The sequence below is a fragment of the Canis lupus genome, chromosome 1 (assembly GCF_011100685.1).
Source record: "Canis lupus familiaris isolate Mischka breed German Shepherd chromosome 1, alternate assembly UU_Cfam_GSD_1.0, whole genome shotgun sequence".
Classification (NCBI taxonomy): Eukaryota; Metazoa; Chordata; class Mammalia; order Carnivora; family Canidae; genus Canis; species Canis lupus.
Genome location: NC_049222.1, coordinates 103,077,735 through 103,094,984, shown reverse-complemented (window position 1 = coordinate 103,094,984; position 17,250 = coordinate 103,077,735). Strand labels below are relative to the sequence as shown.

The 17,250-nt window shown below is 59.7% G+C and overlaps 3 protein-coding genes across 16 annotated transcripts; all 3 read right to left on the bottom strand.

Moving 5' to 3' along the window:
• LOC119870901 (cytochrome c oxidase subunit 6B2) lies at positions 1-1,469 on the bottom strand. Its single transcript, XM_038527899.1, has 4 exons — positions 1,310-1,469; positions 1,066-1,195; positions 288-388; positions 1-179 (listed from the first exon to the last, which is right to left on the bottom strand). The coding sequence occupies exons 2-4, from the start codon at positions 1,175-1,177 to the stop codon at positions 126-128; spliced, it is 267 nt and encodes an 88-aa protein (XP_038383827.1). The 5' UTR covers positions 1,178-1,195; positions 1,310-1,469; the 3' UTR covers positions 1-125.
• Positions 1,470-1,638: 169 nt separating this feature from the next.
• FAM71E2 (family with sequence similarity 71 member E2) lies at positions 1,639-8,628 on the bottom strand. 2 transcript variants are annotated; one of them, XM_038527753.1, is made up of 12 exons: positions 8,292-8,628; positions 7,941-8,095; positions 7,600-7,858; positions 7,244-7,268; positions 7,021-7,085; positions 6,829-6,929; positions 6,683-6,735; positions 6,522-6,598; positions 4,958-6,334; positions 4,008-4,897; positions 1,874-1,961; positions 1,639-1,784 (listed from the first exon to the last, which is right to left on the bottom strand). In XM_038527753.1, exons 1-11 carry the CDS (start codon positions 8,439-8,441, stop codon positions 1,934-1,936), a joined length of 3,180 nt encoding a protein of 1,059 aa, XP_038383681.1. In that variant the 5' UTR covers positions 8,442-8,628; the 3' UTR covers positions 1,639-1,784; positions 1,874-1,933. The 2 variants fall into 2 exon arrangements, with proteins under 2 accessions (XP_038383681.1, XP_038383680.1); XM_038527752.1 differs by having other exon boundaries at positions 4,008-6,334; positions 8,292-8,627.
• Positions 8,629-10,128: 1,500 nt separating this feature from the next.
• On the bottom strand, positions 10,129-17,238 carry IL11 (interleukin 11). 13 transcript variants are annotated; one of them, XM_038527860.1, is made up of 5 exons: positions 16,231-16,590; positions 11,870-12,042; positions 11,612-11,698; positions 11,324-11,485; positions 10,129-10,748 (listed from the first exon to the last, which is right to left on the bottom strand). In XM_038527860.1, the coding sequence occupies exons 3-5, from the start codon at positions 11,639-11,641 to the stop codon at positions 10,578-10,580; spliced, it is 363 nt and encodes a 120-aa protein (XP_038383788.1). In that variant the 5' UTR covers positions 11,642-11,698; positions 11,870-12,042; positions 16,231-16,590; the 3' UTR covers positions 10,129-10,577. The 13 variants fall into 13 exon arrangements, 12 of the variants coding, with proteins under 12 accessions (XP_038383788.1, XP_038383787.1, XP_038383789.1 ...); XM_038527859.1 differs by lacking the exon at positions 16,231-16,590 and adding an exon at positions 13,120-13,278; XM_038527861.1 differs by lacking the exon at positions 16,231-16,590 and adding an exon at positions 12,784-12,992.
• Between the last annotated feature and the right edge of the window lie 12 nt (positions 17,239-17,250).

The following is a 17,250-nucleotide window of genomic DNA, read 5'->3' as shown; positions in this document are numbered from 1 at the left end:
TCAGCAGCAACAGAGCTTTATTTGTGGCTTACAGACCGGGGAGTGGATAGCCGGGGCTGTGTCTCCGGGAGACGCGAGGATGGGGGTCAGGACGCTGACCCTTCCGAGAAGCCGCACTCAGGCCATCAGATTTTGCCTGCGAAGGTCCCTTCCTGGATCTGCTCGGTCCAGCGCTGCACCTGGGGAGGGGCCGGCGGACGGGGAGGCGGAGGGCGCCGGCTCAGCTGCACGGGGCCCTCCACCCTCGCCCCGCCGGCCGGCCGCCGGCGCCCCCTCGGCCTGCTCACCCAGCTCCTGGGGCACAGCGAGTGGAACACGCGGAAGTAATACTCGCAGGGCTGCGCGCTCTTCCCGCGGCGGCTCATTCTCTTGACACAGCGGTGGTAGTCTGCACGGTGGGGCCGGGCGGGCCGGCTCGGTGGCTCTGCGGCCCCGCCCCTCCCGGCCTGGCCCCGCCTCCGCCGCCCGTCCCTCCGCGACTCAGGCACCGCCCCTGGCCAGGAGCTCGCTCCCTCCCTCCCTCGCTCGCGCGCTCTCTCCGGCTCATCCCGACCACACCAGATCAGGTCTCGCTCCCTTCACGGGAAAACCCCTCCTAGCCTTCCCTCGCCCCTCCTCCAGGACTTGGTCCCATCCCCTCCAGGCCCCGCCCCTCCACATCCAGACCGGCCCAGCATGGCCCGCCCACTCCCTCCAGATCAGGCCGCCACCTCCAGGTCTCAGTCTCTGCCCTCCAGGGCAGGCCCCGCCCCCCCACAGACAGGCCCCACCCCGCCATTGCCGGCCCACCCCCTCCAGGCCAGGCCCCGCCCCCCGGGGCCGGCCAAATCCCTCCAGAGCAGGCCCCGCCCACTCCCTGCCAGGCCACGCCCCCACGACGGCCCACCCCCTCTAGGGCTCCGTCCCGCCCACTCCCAGCCAAGCCCCGCCCCTTCGGGCCCTGGTTGCCCCCCCCCCAACGGTCTCAGCCGCCAAGGCGGGTCCCCGACCCTCTCCCCGTCTTCAGGTGGGGTGCGCCCTTTCCTGCCTCACCCCCTCTCCCTAGCCCGGCCCGCAAGGTCTCACCCAGGAAGTTCTGGTAGCAGTTTCGGGTCTGGTTCTGGTTGGGGAAGCGCGGGTCAAAGGGCGGTGTGGACCATTTCCCCTTGGGGGGCTTCTGGGAATCAACATCCAACATCCACGGAGGCGGCAGCTCCTGCGGGGGCCGGGGAGATCCGTGGGGCTCAGGGGCGCCCTCTCTCCGACCCGCACCCAGCTCCCGGCCCCCACCCGGAAGCCCAGCCCCTGATCCCACCCGCCCTGCCCTCACCAGACTGATGCCAACGTGTCACTGGGTCGGCGGTGCTTGTGACTCCGTCCAAGGGTGCCCTTCGCTTCTGAGTCTCGGGGGTCCCAGTCCAGGAGAAACACGACCCCTGGCAGGATAGGCTGGGACCCCTGGACCGCAACCAATGGGAGCCGCGGCGCTGCAGGGGACGTTCTCCGACGCGGGCCGGGTCTGCGTGGAACCCCCTGCCTCCTCCTGCCTCCAGCCCCATGCAGCTCTTGGGGGTAGGGGGGCGCGCACACACAGGCACCCAGGCGCTACTTTTGCCGAGTCTCAGACTCAGGCTTTTAATCTCTGCGAAACTGGGCCACCCCGCCGGCTCTCCCCTGCCCCGCCCCCCGCCCCCCAATATATAAACGTATAGATAGCTCTGGTCTCTACCGGAGAGGGAGCATCCCCCCGCCTGGCCTTTTCGGCACCCTGCTTCTTACGGTAGAGGTGCAAGCACTCTAGGGGCCTGTGGGGAAGAGGAAAGAGCCAGGGTGGAGTCTGAGCTCCTGGACCCCGGTGCCAGGACTGAGGCAGGGCTGTGGGGTTTCAGCCTACCTGGCCAGGCTGGGCTCCTTTGGACACTTTGGTAACTGAGATGGAGTCCTCGGAATCCTGCTATTGAGGGCTTTCCCAACTGTGCATGCTGGAGAGAGAGAGAAAGCCAAAGGGAGCTTAGGGGTCAGCATCATGCATACTCAGTAAACCCATGCAAATGGAGCGGAAGCTGGAACAGGGTCCCCACCGGCGTCTCCCTGGCCCTGGCGGACCTCCCTGGCTCCTCCCCCTCCTGCCTAGTTGCTATCAAGCTGGACTGTGGATCCTTCACACCAACATCCAAAGGCACTAATACCTTTCTCCTCTCAAGAAATGCTCTGGCACACACGTCCTACACCAACCACCAATCCATGTCCCTTCTCCCCTTCCAGCAAACTGCTTGCAAAAGCTGGTCTAGGTAGGTAGGCATACAGTGTGGAGAATACACATCACATAAAATTGACCCTTGCAACCATATTAAAGTGTACAATTCAGTGGCATTAATTACATTCACCACGTTGTACAACCACAACCACTGAATTCCAGAAGTCTTATCACCCCAAAAGGAGACCCCGTTCCCAGTATGAGTTCCCTCCCCACCCCTCCCAATCCCTGCTTGGATTTGCCTGCCTTGCAAGTTTCATACAAAGGGAAGCATCCCTATGGGGCCTGTTGCATCTGGCTCCTTTGGCTCAGCATCATGTTTTCAAGGGTTGCAGCAGGTGACTCCATGCTTCCTGTGTTTCCTTAGGCCTGCCCCATTCAGGTCTTTGTTACTACCATGCAACAAATAATCCAATCTTTGCTGATAAATCCAAACACCTTTTCTCACTCCCCTCTCCCTGCACCTAGCTGTGGTATTAGACGCAGGGGCTCCCTTCCTGTGGCATTGGGGATGCCCATCTCTTACCAGTGTGCCCACCATGACTATGGTTTCCCCTTTTCCAAACACCTTGGACTCTCTTGGTCTACGCTCGCTAGTTGCAGACCTCCTCCAGTCTTATAGCTTGCAATAATTATCCATGGGCCAATGATTTCCCATCATTCTTGATACATCTGGCTACCTACCCTGCATCCTCACCAGACATCTCAGAATTAAGATGTCCAGAATGGAATTCCTGATCCTCTACCTGCCACCTGCTCCATTCACAGCCTCTCTGGCTGCTGCTGATGGCCACGACATCTCCCCAGTGTCCCAGACCCCAAGCCCTACAGTTGCCCTTGATGCCACATGGACACGCCCAACCCATGAGCCAATCTGTTGGCTCAGCCATCAGATCATCTCCAGAATCCTGCTTCTTCTCAACGCTTTCAACACCTCCCCCTCTTGTCCCAACTGATACCATCTCATGCCTGGATCACTGCAGCTGCCTCCTGCCTGTTCTCCCGCCTTCCATCCTTGCCTCCTTACTTTCTCTATGCTTGGGCCACAGAGAGCCCCTCTAACATCAGTTCCAGTCATTGTGCTCAAAGCCCTCACCCCCACCCCAGCTCACTCAGCATCAAAGCCAAAGTTCTTAAAATGGCCTGCAAGGTCCCACATGATCACCACCACTTCCATAACTTTTTTTTTTTTACTGCATTCCCTACTCTGAGGTCCCCTGGAACTCACTCCTGGTCCAAGATACTGCACACAGATATATTTGTGCCTGATGTGTGAATGGCATCCTCCTTCTTTTCCTTCAGGTCTTTCACACAAGTGACATCAGCTCACTGAGGCCCTCCTGGACCAACCAGCCCAATACTGGAGGCCACCTGCCTTCCCTCCCAGCCCCTCTACTCTGCTGTTTTCCCATGAGGCTATCACCTTGTATCACACCACGTAACTGACTTCGTTTCTATCATCAGGATTCCCAACTTCAGCCCACCTGTTATTTTGCGTGGATCATTCTTTGCTGGGGATGGGAGTGGGGGGACACCATCCTGTGTGCTGTAGGATGTGGAACAGCTACCCTGGGCTCTACGCACAAGACGGTAGGAGTGTGTACTCCCCAAATTGCTCAGTGCGGTACCCTCAGTGCTTAGAGCAAGGCCTGGCACAAGTCCACACTCACTATATCTCAAGTCCATGAGCAAAAGTGAAAAAAGAGGGCATGATCCTCTCTACCTCGCAGATAATGGCTTTGACAGAACATGTCAGCTTCGCCCCAAGTACCTGGCTGAAGGACTAAAGGCATCCAATTCATCTGTCTTCTCCCCACTGGTTGCTACGTCTGTCACACTCTCAGCTTCCAAGGGTGAGGGCAAGACCTCTGAGGACAAGTCGGTGATGGTCAGAGGGCTATGGTCTGACATCTCTTTGAGCTCCTGGGGCTCTTGAGGTACGCTGGACTCTGAGGATATCCCAGGCTCCATCTTTGAGATGGGGCTCAGTGACATGGGCGACTGGGGTGTACTCTCCCACTCTGATGCAGGCAGAGGGATGGGAGGTGGGGAGGCTGTGTCTGTGTTACGGCTGCTGGATTCCAGCTCATGGAGATAGTACACTTCGGAAGGTCCCGTTGAGTCCTGGGATGACCTCTCCACCTTTGCTTCCTGCTCTACCCAGGAATGCTTGCTCTTCTCTGCCCACTCATGCATTTTCCCCTTCACCCAGGGGCTCACCTGGGACTGCTCCCTAGCTGCCCCAGGTGCCCCCTCCAACGAGGATATCCAGCTGCGTGCTGGGGACTGCTCCTTAGCCACCCCAGGTGTCCCCTCCGATGAGGGCACCCAGCTTTGTGCCGGGGACTGCTCCTTAGCGGCCACAGGTGTCCCTTCCGATGAGGGCACCCAGCTGCGCACTGGGGACTGCTCCTTAGCCTCCACAGATGTGCCCTCCGATGAGGAGACCCAGCTGTCCAACAGGGACTGCTCTTTAGCCGCCACAGGTGTCTTCTCTGGCGAGGGCACCCAGCTACGCACTGGGGACTGCTCCCTAGCTGCCACAAGTGTCTTCTCTGGTGGGGGCACCCAGGTGTGCACTGGGGGCTTCTCCTTAGCCACCACAGGTGTCTTCTCTGGGGGGGGCACCCAGGTGTGCACTGGGGGCTTCTCCTTAGCCACCACAGGTGTCTTCTCTGGTGGGGGCACCCAGGTGTGCACTGGGGGCTTCTCCTTAGCCACCACAGGTGTCTTCTCTGCTGGGGGCTCTTTATGGGGCTTGGTGGGCACCGTACTCTCTGTTGGCATGGCAGACACCTGGGCGACCGAGAGCCAGGAGGGCAGACGGACTACAGGTGGTCTCTGGGGCGGCTCTTTGGAGTTGGCCATGATAATCAGCTTGGCAAGGGTGAGCCCCTCCACTGAGAAGGGCCTGCTCTGCTCTTCCGGGGGTCCCTCAATGGTCAGCTCCTCAGTCTTGAGCCACTTGTGCTGCTGCCTCATCTCCTTGGACTTGAAGCCAGGAATGTCCAGAGCCCTCTCCTCCTTCTTCCTCTGCACTTTGTCTTCCAACCAGCTCCTGCCTTTCAGGCCGTCCACGTTGATCTCATGGGCTTTGCTGATCACCACCTCCGATGACTCCCTCTCTGTGGTAGTGAAAGGCAGCTCCAGGGAGGTTTTCTTGGTCCTCGTCTCTACCAGGTCCATCTCATGGGTGCTTACAAACATCATGGGCTCTGGCATCCCTTCTCGCTTGCTTCTCTTAGGCACATTCCTCATAGAACCTAATCTGGGCAACATGCCCAAATCAACCTCATCCAGGGTCCCCTGGTCCTGAGTGGGAGAGATCAGAGCCCTCTGAGATGGCGTAGGGAGGAACAAAGATTTCCTGTTTCGGACAGTGTGGGGCGCAGTCTTTGGGGGCAAAGCAGGTATGGGTTGGGCCTTCTGAGATAGGACAGGTATGGCTGTAGCCTTCTGTGGAATAGCCAACCCAGGTGGGGCCTTCCGAGATGGGACAGATACAACTGGGGCCTTCCGGGAAATGGCTGGTGCAGGTGGGGCCTTCCGGGCTGAGCCGTGTATTGTGGGGGCCTTCTGGGAAGTAGCCAATGCAGGGGGCACCTTCCGAGACGGGCCCCGTGTGACAGGTGCCTTTTGAGAAGCAACAGGTGCCACTGGGACCCTCCGGGATGGGCCAGCACCAGTTGAGGTCTTCTGGGTTGGAGCATGCGCTGCCGAGACCTTCTTGGATTGGTCAAGGATGAATGGAACCTTCCAAGAGGTAGCACGGATAGACTGGGTCTTCTGGGAGGGTGGCAGCCGCTGCCTCTGCCCAGATCCCGGGACCCGGGGCCTTTCCTTGTGCTTGCGGAAGGAGGAGTAGGGGGCACGGAGGTAGAAGGCCGGAGGGCCTGGGGCTGGGGAAAAGGAGGAAGATGACAGCGTGCTGGAATCAGGATCTATCAGGTGTTCGATATCCTGCTGCCACAGGTACGGGTCCAAGTTTTCATAGGAGCCCGCCAAGGAAGGACCAGCGCTCTCCTCCGAGATACAGCGTACAGGGGTCTCAACTAGACCTCCCAGGACTGTGCCCAGGTCAGAGTCAGAAGAGCAAGGCTGGAGATAGGTCGAAGAAAGACGAAGAACCATCAGGACCAGGGGAGGCTCTGAGACCCAGGCCCCAGCCCCTCCTCCTTCAGACCCAGGAGTCCAGGCTCCAGCCCCTCCTCCCTCAGACCCAGGAGTCCAGGCCTCTAGCCCCTCCTCCCTCAGACTAAGAGTTGGGTCCCCAGTAAATAGCTGCCTTAGAAGAGGACTGTGTGTGGTTGATGGTATTGGAAATGATGCTGAAGATGGTACGGATGGTGATGCTGGGCTTCTCTGGGTGGAAAGAAAACAGTCTGAGCTTTCAGGGGAAGGGCTAGAACCTTGGGGGTCCATACATAGAGGGGGTGGCATACTTACCGGAAATCTGGATTTGGGTCTGAGATCTGTCTGGGTGGAGGTGTGGTTGGGACCTGTGGGAGCAATGTGATGTGACTCTGATGGCATCTGCACCAGGGTCCTCACCCTTCCCCTGCCTCCCTTCGGGAGCGAGACCCTAAGCTTACTTTTCTGCAGATTTCTTTTTAGCTTTAGCATGCTCCATCTGTGACCATATGAGAGGCACAGAATCGCCCACAGCCTGAGACTTGAATTTGCGCTTGAGAGTCTGGCAGTGAGAGGAGAGATATAGGGCAGTCCAGAGGCTCAGCACCTCCAGCCCCCACCCCTCAGCAGCCAGGCCAGCCTGGCCTGCTCACCTTGGCCTTCTTCTGTCTCTGAGATGCCAGCAACTTGTAAGGAAAGGTGGGCTCGACAATCATGACTGCAGAGGAGAGGGGGCTTTGAGTCAGGGTCCTTGACAGGAAGGATGCAGGGAGTTGTGCAAGGGGCTTGGCCAGTGGAGGGGGGGAGGTGTGACCATGCCTAGTGCAGGAGAAGCTGAGAAGCAGGGAGAGCCTGATGGACACTGAGCCTGCTCACCTGAACGTTTGGACTGTGGCTGGGCCTGTGGACAGGGAGGGAGGGCAGTCAGGAGGGCTGGCCTCCTCCTGGTTTCCACATCTCTGTTGCCTACCCAGGCCAGGACTCCAGGATCTCAGCCCAACCTCCTGCCAGGACTCAAGGGTCCTGTCCTCTGCTCCTGCAAACCCTGGAATTTAGTCCCCCAGGCCCCTCCTCCCTCAGACCCAGGAGTCCAGCTCCCAGCCCCTCCTCTGTCATCCAGGAGTCCCAAGGCCACCACCCTTAATTCTTGGGATTCTGCATTTCAGGCTGTTGGTCTTGGCTCTGAATTCTAAAACCATAGCTGCCCCCAGGGGCTGGAGGGCAGTGCCCACCTGGAGGCGCCAGGTGGAGGCAGGAGGTACAACATGGGCCAGGTCCGTGGTGGGTGTATTCAGAGTCCTGGGGGCCCAGGTTGTGGCAGGCTCCTGGAGCAGGTTGATGAGACGGATCCAGCGGTCAAACAGGAAGCCAACCTCTTTATCAGGGGCGTCCAGCTCCAGGTAGTAGTAGCGGCCCGTGACCAGGCGCAGTTTCAGACGCCAGGCAGACAGATCATGCACGTAGAGGTGAGCCAGGTCCAGCGGGAGCATCCTGGGGCAGGGGGCAGAAGATGGAGATAGTAGAGCAGGAGATGGGACAGGGCAGGGGCAGATTCGTGGGGGGATGCTGGCACCTGGTGAGGACGAGGTTGGAGCACTCCTTGCCCTCTGGGGGCTGAGCGATCAGCAGGATGTCAGGCAGTACCAGGCCTGGCAGGGAGGCGGCCACACCCATGGTCAGGCGGTTGGTTCTGTGGTGCACGTACACGGGGGCCCCTCGATTGGTCACCTGGGGGGCAGGGAGAGGGGCTGGGACCACTCCTTTCTCCTGTGCTCCTCTGGTATCCCCAGCCCAAGCCCCCTGCCAGCTAAGCCCCCCCACCCACCGCTGCCCTGTGCTTGTCTGGGTTACAATCCCCCCAGCTCTGGGGGGGTCTCAATCCCCCCCTGCCCCGCTCCTCCCCAGGGTGCAGGAAGCTGGGGACCTGGACAAAGTTACTCTCGAACATGGGCAGCGGGCGGAGGGGCAGGTACTCGCCCTTCTGGAGGGTCTTCTGCAGCTCGCCCAGAGTGGGGACCCATTTTGAGGGGCCCTGGAATGGCTCCATGCGCCTCATGTTCCGAAAGCGGTTCATGGCATCTGGAGAAAAGACGAGTCACCACGGACACAGAGTCAGGGGCCCAGGTGCCTGGGTGCATGGCCTGCCCTGTGTCCCCCAGCCCACTGGGCCTGGCCCTTTGGGCTTCACAGGTGCGGGGAGCTCAGGGGCTGCAGAGGGTGGAGCTTCCCTAGGGCTTGGCCAGGCCCTTCAGGGAGGGGGGGGCGGTCAGCCCTGGCCTGGGGGAGGAGCCTTCTGGTGGACAGGCTTTGTGACCTCATCAGACACGTGTAGGACTCTTTCTGGGAACTCTCTGGGGGGCATGCACTCCCTTCTGCTCCAGGTTGTGGCCTAGAGTCTTGAGGGCTGGAGTGTGTGAATCAGAAGTCCCCACTCCGGACCCAAACTAGTGGAAACCCTTGGAGGGGAAGGAGGGGCTGTCTTGGATAATTAACCAGAGTTTCTGACTCTTAAGAAGGGAGGCTCTGAGTACAGCTCCAACTCACCACTGACCTTTCTCTAGTAAGACTTGAGTAAGACCCATATCTTCCACTGGGCCTCAGTTTCCCCAGATGTCACTGATTTGTGTCTGTGGCAACAACTGCTGAAACATGGGTTATAAAGGGATGTACATGCACTTTGGAATGAGCCAGACCTCTGGCAGAATCACAGGTGTCTCTCCCTAGCCATGTGACCTTAACAAGGGCCACCCCCCCTCCAGCCTCATCTGTAAAGTGGGGCATAATGGAACATTCAGGGGATCAAGTGAGTAAAACCTCACACTTGAGGCACAGCCCAGAGCAGGCACTCAGTGGGCAATGACCCTTCTTCTGAGGGCTTATTTGAGGGGAAGGGGTTGACTGATATTCTGTCATTCTAAAAAGTATATATATATATATTTTAAGTGTCATGTAAACTAGGTGGTCATGATAGAAATTCTGGATTATACAGACAAGTGCAAATAATAAAAGTCACCCATAACTCCACCCAGCCTTCCACCCTAAAGGGACCACTGTCAACATTTTGGTGCATTTTCTTCTAGGACTTACTATTATTTTTTTTAAAGATTTGTAATTTTTTAAAAAAGATTTTATTTATTTATTCATGAGAGACAGAGAGAGAGAGAAGCAGGCTCCCTGCAGAGAGCCCGACGTGGGACTTGATCCCGGGACTCCAGGATCACAACCTGAGCTGAAGGCGGTGCTAAACTGCTGAACCACCCAGGCTGCCCCATTTTTTTTTTATTTTTTTTATAAGTAAACTTCATGCTCAATGTGTGGCTGGAACTCCTGAGATCAAGAGTCACATGCGCTACTGAGCCAGCCAGGTGCCCCATATTCTAGGACTTCTAAAAACATCTATATATCTATCCATCCATCCATCTATCCATCCAAACACAAAATGGGAATCGTGCAGTGTTTACTAACTTCCTTTCTCTCTGCCTTAATGGCGCCTCTGTGGCATCCCCTCTGCCTGGCTAATGGAATTCCATCACTTGGACAGGTGTAATTTATTAAACCATCCCTCATTGTTGGACATCTAGGCTGTTACTGATTTGCTGTTGTGAACATTGCCATGATGAACAATGTCAAATTTGCACACATACTTTGTCACATACAAGTATTGTAGGTCATAGGATGGCTTTCTGGAACCTTCCATTGCTCCAGAAACCCCAGTGTCAAGTACCCCGTCCCAGCCCTCAGAGAAATCGCCTCTAAGTGGATGTGTTTGACAAATTTAATTCCCCCTTCTCCATCTTACAAAGGTTTCTCACATTTTTGTACAAAAACCCAGACTTCCTTTCCCTTCCCTCCCCACCCCAACATAAAAAGTAATTGTTTAATAAATAATATAGGTTCTTGCCCAGGCCCAGAAGGTTGAGGGACAAGGAAACACTGTGGCCAGACTTCTTAAGAGATTCAAGAATCCAGGACTCCAGTTCCCTGCCCCTTTGGTCCTCAAGTCCACCTGCCTCCCACCCACCCCCTTAAATAAATAAGTATAAATAAGGCACAGATACCCCCCCTACTCTGCCCTGGTCTCCTGGAGTGACTGTCTCTATTTAGGGGGAGAAAAAGAGAGGGTGTCTTCTGGCTGCCATGCCCCCAGTCCCAAAATAAATAAATAAATAAGATGTGGCATTGAAGGACATTGATGGTTCTGGGTGGCAGGTCACAGCCGAGTCTTCAGCAGCAGCAAGCCCCGCACAGCCCAGTCAAGGGTCAGGTGCAGCCCCCCAAGAATGGCATGGGCTGCCCGGATGCCTCCCCAGGCTGAAGCCGGGGGGGCTAGCGGGGGAGCTGGTGGGTCTGGGGGTGCTTGGGGTAAGGCCAGGCGGGACATCTGTTGGGAGAGAACAGAAAGTTAGCAATAGGTCTGGGGTGCATTGGGGGTCCTGGGAAGTGGTGTTTGGAGCCTCTACTGAATGGGGTCTTGGGGAGTCCAGGCTACATCCTCCCGTAGTGTCTCTAGCTTGTGAGGTATGGTTTCTGAATGGACAGTTCTCAGCATGTTGGAGACGTGAGGTCTCTCCTATCCAAGCTCAGGAATTCATGGGTGAGGGCTAGGGTCTCAGAACTGGGAGCTGGACTTTGAGGTCCAGAACTATCTGAAGTTTTCTGATCTCAGAGTCCTTGGGTCTAGGATTTTAGCAGTCAGGGTTTGGAGGTCCTGAGGGCTAATGACCAGCATCTGAGGTCTTAGGGACTCAGAGCTCAAGGTGTGGGGTCTTCTCATTTGAGACCTCAGGGTCTAGGTTCTTGAGGTCTGGAGATAGCAGAGCCAGGGTCTCCAGGCTGCCTTAGGTCAGGGTCTGGGGGTCTCGGGGCCAACAGGATTTGAGGGACAGGGGCAAGGGTCTCAGAGCAGGTCTCGGGTTTCAAGTCTAGGTGTCAGGTCTGGGAGCTGAGGTGTCCTACCAGGAGCTGCAGCCGGCGCAGCAAGCGGTCCAGCCGGGCCTGCAGGGCACCCAGCTCTGGCTCCAAGGTCCGCAAGGAAGGGCCCCCCGCCCGGCGCAGCCATTGTACATGCCGCAGGTAGGAAAACAGGTCCGCCCGCAGTCGTGTCAGCACACCTGGGAGCTAGGACACAGGGTATGCGGGCATCAGGGAATACCTGCCACTGCCTGGCCCCAATCTCCCATGCACACCCCACCCCCCCACTGCCCAGATCTCACCTTTGCCCCTATCCAAGCTCCCTTCCCTTACCTGTAGGGCTCCCAGCGCCCCTGCACTCATGGCCAAGGTGGGAAGAGAGTCCAGGTTGTGGTCTCCGTCGGCTGGAAATTTGTCTCTCTGCGGGGGCAAAGAAGCCTTGAGGGGGACCCTGCCCAACTCCAAGGGTCTCTCCATCCTCCAGACAGGCCCCAAACTCCTCCCTCCCCTCCGACTCTGCCACCGTGGTAGCCCAGAAGCCCTCCCCGCTCTTGGTCCCCGTCCCAGCCCGGCCCCTCCAGCCTCTCCTACCAGCTGTGCAGCCAGCTGCCGGGTGTCCGCCAGGAGGGAGCGGGTCAGGAGGACGGCGCTGTCCAGCTCAGCCCGAGGGTCTGGGGAGGCCCGTGGGGGGCCAGGAGGTGGCCCCGGGGCAGCAGCTCTATCTGGCCACAGGCTCAGAGCGACCAGGACCAGGCAGCAAACACCTGGGGGCGGGAGGAGGCCGAGAGCTCAGACCGGACTGGTGGGTCTGAGGCGGGAGGGACTGGGGGTCTAGAGTCCCAAGGTGGAGCGCCCGCGGCAGGTCGCAGGCCCGGGGCGGGCTTCTTTCTCCCTCTCCGGCTCTGGCTGCCCCGCCCGTCGGAGCAGACGCGGCCCGGGGCGGGTAGACGGGCCGGGCGTCTCCCGTCCGCCCCCGGACGCCGGAATCTGGGCCCCGGGGCGGGGCATGAGGGGGGGAGGCACAGGCCAGAACCTGCCCCCTCCCCGGGCCTCGGGAGCCCGAGCTGGAGCTAGAGCTGGGTTAGGAGACCCGGACGGGCAGGGGCCCAGACCCCTTCCTGGGAGGCACCCCTGCCCCCTAGCGGGCCGCAGGAGGCCCGGCCGAGGTGCCGGGGACGCCCACGGAGCACACCTGGGCGGGGAGAGGCAGCGGCTCGGGCGCCGAGCGGGACCCGGCGGCGGCGCAGGACTTGGGGGCTCCGGCCCGCGCGCTTCTCCCCAGCCCATCCCCCGCCGCCCCGCCCACCCCCGCGCCCGCCAGCCAATCAGCGCCCCCCGGGCCGCCCCGCTCCCGCATCACACCCCCAGCCCGCCCCCCGGGCCCTCCCCCGCCGCTGTCTGCCGGTCGGTCCGCACGGTCTGGCTGTCCCGTTCCTGTCTTGCACCGCGGTCTCTCTTCCTCTCCTCCCCCTGACTGAGGTCGGTGCTCTGGACTTGGCGCTCACCTCCTGGGGCTCTCTGCCTCCGTTTCCCTCCCGGAACCTCTCTGTCGGGAGGAATGGGGGTCCCGGGCCCTTGGGGGGTCGGTCACCTCCCGGCCTCTGTCTGTCTGGGGGTCCCCATCTCCCTCGCTCTGCCCTGCGCGCCTCTCGGCGTCTGAGATTCGTCCTCCCGTCTCTTCTCCGGGCCTCCTGCTTTCTCGGAATCTCCTTCCTCTCTGTCTCTGCCTCCCCGTGGCTCCCTCTCTGTCCGCTGTGCCAGTCTGCTCCCCACCCTCCTCGCCACGGTCCCTCCCTCCTCCCTTCCTGTCCCCCCCACCCCATGAACTTGAACCAACTTACTGTTCATGTCCCCACAGGGCAAGTGTTCCCCAGGGCAGGGGGCAGGGAGCTGGGGGCCTTTAACCCTTCCCTGTCCGCTGCCGTTGGGGAGCCCTGGGGGTCAGCTGGGCCTCGGCCTGGGGAGGGGAGGCATGTGCGTGTGAGCAGCGAGGGCCCTGGCAGTGAGGGAGTGTGTACGCCTGGGGGGTTATATAGGGGGCCAGGGCGGGCGGGCGGGGGGCAGGCGGCAGGGGAGGGCGGCCTGACACATCCTGACTCACCCTCCCTGCCTGCCTTTTCCATTCAGACAGAGCCGGCTGCCTCGCAGGGCTCACGCTGCCTTGCTCAGAGGAGGGCACAGAAGGAAAAGTTGGAAAAGTTGAAAAGAGAAAGGGGGGGGGTGGTCGGAGAGGGGCTGGTGAGGTCATTGGCGTCCCCTCCCTCCACCTCCTGGGCCCAGGCCGCCACAGGGGCAGACACCCGCGGCTGGAGAGCTGGGGCCCGGCTGTGGGCTGTGGGCAGGGGGTCTGCGGTCAGGGGGTTGGCTGGACCGGACAGACTGAGAGGAGGGGAGGCTGGGGGAGAGCTGGGGACAGGGCCACAGGACACAGGCCTGGGGACATGGATGAGCGAGGCAGAGAGACTCCAAGGGACAGAGAAAGCGAGCGGAGGAGAGTGTGAGACCCGAGCAAGAAGACAGAGACGCTTGGAGAGATGAGGGGGACCCTGGGACAGAGACAAGAGTCTGAACTGCAGAGATAGAGATGACACACGGAGAAATGGGCACACCAAGCAGACACATTGCAGGAGCAGAGAGACACCAGGAGAAAAAGGGACAGATTGTTGCAGGCTTAGAGGGGAGGCAGGCAGCAGGTGACAAAGCTGCAGAGGCCCCAGGATATGTAGGCACACAGAGATGGAGGTGCTGAGCCATGGCGGCAGTGATGGGCAGAATCTGCAGTGGGGGGGGAACAGCAGAGACAGGGGACTGAGAGAGCGTGAGAAGCCCAGATGAGGTGGGACCTTGCACAGGTGCTGTTGCACCCTCTCTGTGCCTCAGTTTCCTTATCTGTGAAATGGGGATAACCCAGCAGCCGTTCCACCCATCCACACACACACCCCAACACCTGGGTAAGGATGAGTTCCCTCGTGTAAGGCACAGGGTCAGCTGTCAATATAAACAAATATGAGCCATTGCAATTCTCTTCCTTGATTTTTATTAACACATGCAGGGAGACCCAGAGAAGGATGTAATATCCAGTGTGAGAGCTGGAGATGGTGAATGAGCAGGCATGATAATGAGGGTGACAGACACAAGAAGAGAGCGGCTCGGCCAGGGAGTGGAGACAGGAACAGGGCAGAGGTAGCAGTACACTGCACGGGACACCAGAGCAGGAGAGGGAGACATGCTGACAGCGGGGGTGGGGTGGGGTGGGAGGACAGCATTGCAGACAGAGGCATCGGGATGAGCACCAAGTCCACTGAGCAGAGCCAGTGAGGGACCAGGTCCAGAGCCTCATCCCCAGAAGGATCTCCCCTCCTAGTGAAAGACGGGATGGGAGTAAGAAGAAAAAGTGACACAGATTTCTAAGGGTCCCCCTGCAGGCCCTCTCCTGGCCTTCAAAACTGCTGAGCTGGCAGGGGGGCTCCAGGGATGAATGAGGGCTAAAGTCCTCCACCTCCCATTCCCCACCACTGGGGGAGGGTGACTGCTCAAGTCCCTGGGGAGGTGAGGTCACAGCCCCCCCATGGTGGGACATGACCTCATTGCCTCAGGTAAGAGCACGCTCTCTCGGTCTGTCATGGCCACCCCTTCCAGGGCCCCCCAGGGGCCCTCCCCAGCTCCTGCTCTACTCCCGCAGGGACCCAGGCCTCTGACCACTGGGTCTCCGCCCCTCAGGGGGCCTGTTTCCGGCTGAGTCAGCGTGGGGGGGCCTGAGGCTGCGTCAGTGAGGGGAGAACTGACGTAGCCCCCCCCCCCAGACCGGCGGGGCCAGCCAAGGTGACTCAGGCCACCAGCCTGGGGGATGGACTGGCCTGAGGGGATGGGGACTGGGCCTGGGGCCAGTCTGAGAGCAACAATAGGGATCATGCAATGGCAGCCCCTTCCACTGGGAACCTGGGGGGCCACCCCAGACCCTGAACCCCCAGCCTCCTCCTCCTTCAGACCTTGATGTCAGGTGTCCACGCCCTAAACCCTGGTTCCCAGGTGGAGAAAAAGGTGTGGCCATTCTGCTGTTTGGGGAATGCTCTACTGGAAAGGTCAGGAGTCTGGGGCCGGGCCAGTGTCCTGGCTGGTGCCTGTCCCCCTGGATTATCTTGCCTTGGCCCGCACCCTGGGGCCGTGGGGTCATCTTTCCCCATCTTCCATCTTCCCTGGCTTCAGGAGGCTGAGGGAGACTGGGTGAGTGCGAGGCAGGAGGTCAGGGATTACGCAGGACCCTGAGTCTTCAAGACAGGGATGCGGCTTAGATTATTTCCTTTGCTAGAAGAGCAAGAAGGGATGGGGGACAGACACTGACAGGCAGGATTGGGGAGTCACAAAAAGTGGCAAGATGACACCAACAAACGGAAAGGGACCAGAGCACAGACATCCAGAGTGAGAAAAAGACAAGGATGCAAAACAATGTGATCTATAGACACACAAAGAAGCTCAGAGGCTCAGAGACAAGGCTCGGGAGACCCAGTGCTGGGGTGGTCACAAACATTGGTAAGATGCTGCTGGGATACGAGCCAGGAGCAGGGGTCCTGGCTCATGTGCTGCCCGTGGGCAAGGGAAGACTGGCTGGTGTGAGGTCAGCAGGTCCGAGGCTGTGTGTGTCCGTCTGTCTGTCCCTGGGGGGTCCTGTCTGGCCTCTAGGGGGTGACGGGGCAGGCAGGCCGCAGAAGCAGCCCAAACCTGTCATTAGCGGTGAGGGCCGTGAGGGCGGGGGGGGGGCCCCCCCAGTCCCAAGCCGAGGTCCAGGGCCCGGCAGCCCCGCCCCCCACCCCCTCCTTGATCCCTGAGGAATCCCGGGAATTGCGAAGTGGGTCCAGATGATGTTGACACAGGAAATGGTCATCAGCTGCTGGCCTCAGCCTCACAACCCCTATGACCCCCCACCCCCGGCCCCCTGCTGAGCCCCCTCTAACCTGTGTCATCTCTGACGGAGGCAGCCCAGGGCCACTCAGCTCCCACCAGGATGTTTACAAGAGATGCGCAGAGCGGGAGTCAGACTCACAGGGCTTCTTGAGAAATGGGGTCTGGACTCCTGGACAGCTGCCCTCAGACCTGGTCTTTGGCCTCCTCCTCCCTCAGACACAGGGGTCTGGGCCCCCAGCCACCTCCTCCCTCAGACCCAGGGGTCCCAGCCCCAAGTCCTTCCCCACTCAGACCCTGGAGTCCAGACCCCCAGCCTCCTCCTTCAGACCCAGGAGTCCAGGCCCTCAGCTCCCTCCTCCCTCAGACCCAGGAGTCCAGGCCCCCAGCCCCTCCTCAGAAATCCAGCCCCCAAAGCCACACTGCCCCCCTCTTCACTGTACTACAAAGTTGAATGAAGGTTCACCTGAGAGGACTAGGAATCATGGTCCCAACCCAGCCCCTCTGAGGGGAAACAAATGGTGACCTTGAGGGCCTCCACGTGGACCCCTGGACCCCTCTCCCCATTTGTGGGTGGAGAGACAGGCCTCAGGGAAGGTCTTCCTGCCCATGAGCCACCCTCCCATATCCATGGGCCCTTACACATCCCCCATCCATTCTCCACTGGGAGGCCTGGAGTGCTTTTGGGACAAGAGGACTCCTGAGCAAGTGCTCTGACCTCTGGCCCAACCCCCACTTCCCCTGTGTCCTCCCAGGCCACCGGGTCATTAGTGGGGGGTCCTTCCTAACAATGGGGCTCAGTGAGCCTCAGGCCCCCCCAACACGCCCTGGTTGCTAGGGGGAAGACCCTGGCAACGATGTCTCAGGAGAGCTGCCCGCAGGCATCAGGTTACTAAGCAGAGGGATTCTCTGGCAGTAAGGTCTCCCAGGCCCCTGTCTTTGGGTCCCCTGGTTGGCAAGCAAGAGGTGCCTTAGACCACCACCTGCTTTCTGCTCAAGCCGATAAGGAGGCTCCTTTGATGCCCAGGCCCCCTCCCCCACCCCCATGGACCTTTCCGCCTGGTTGCTAAGGA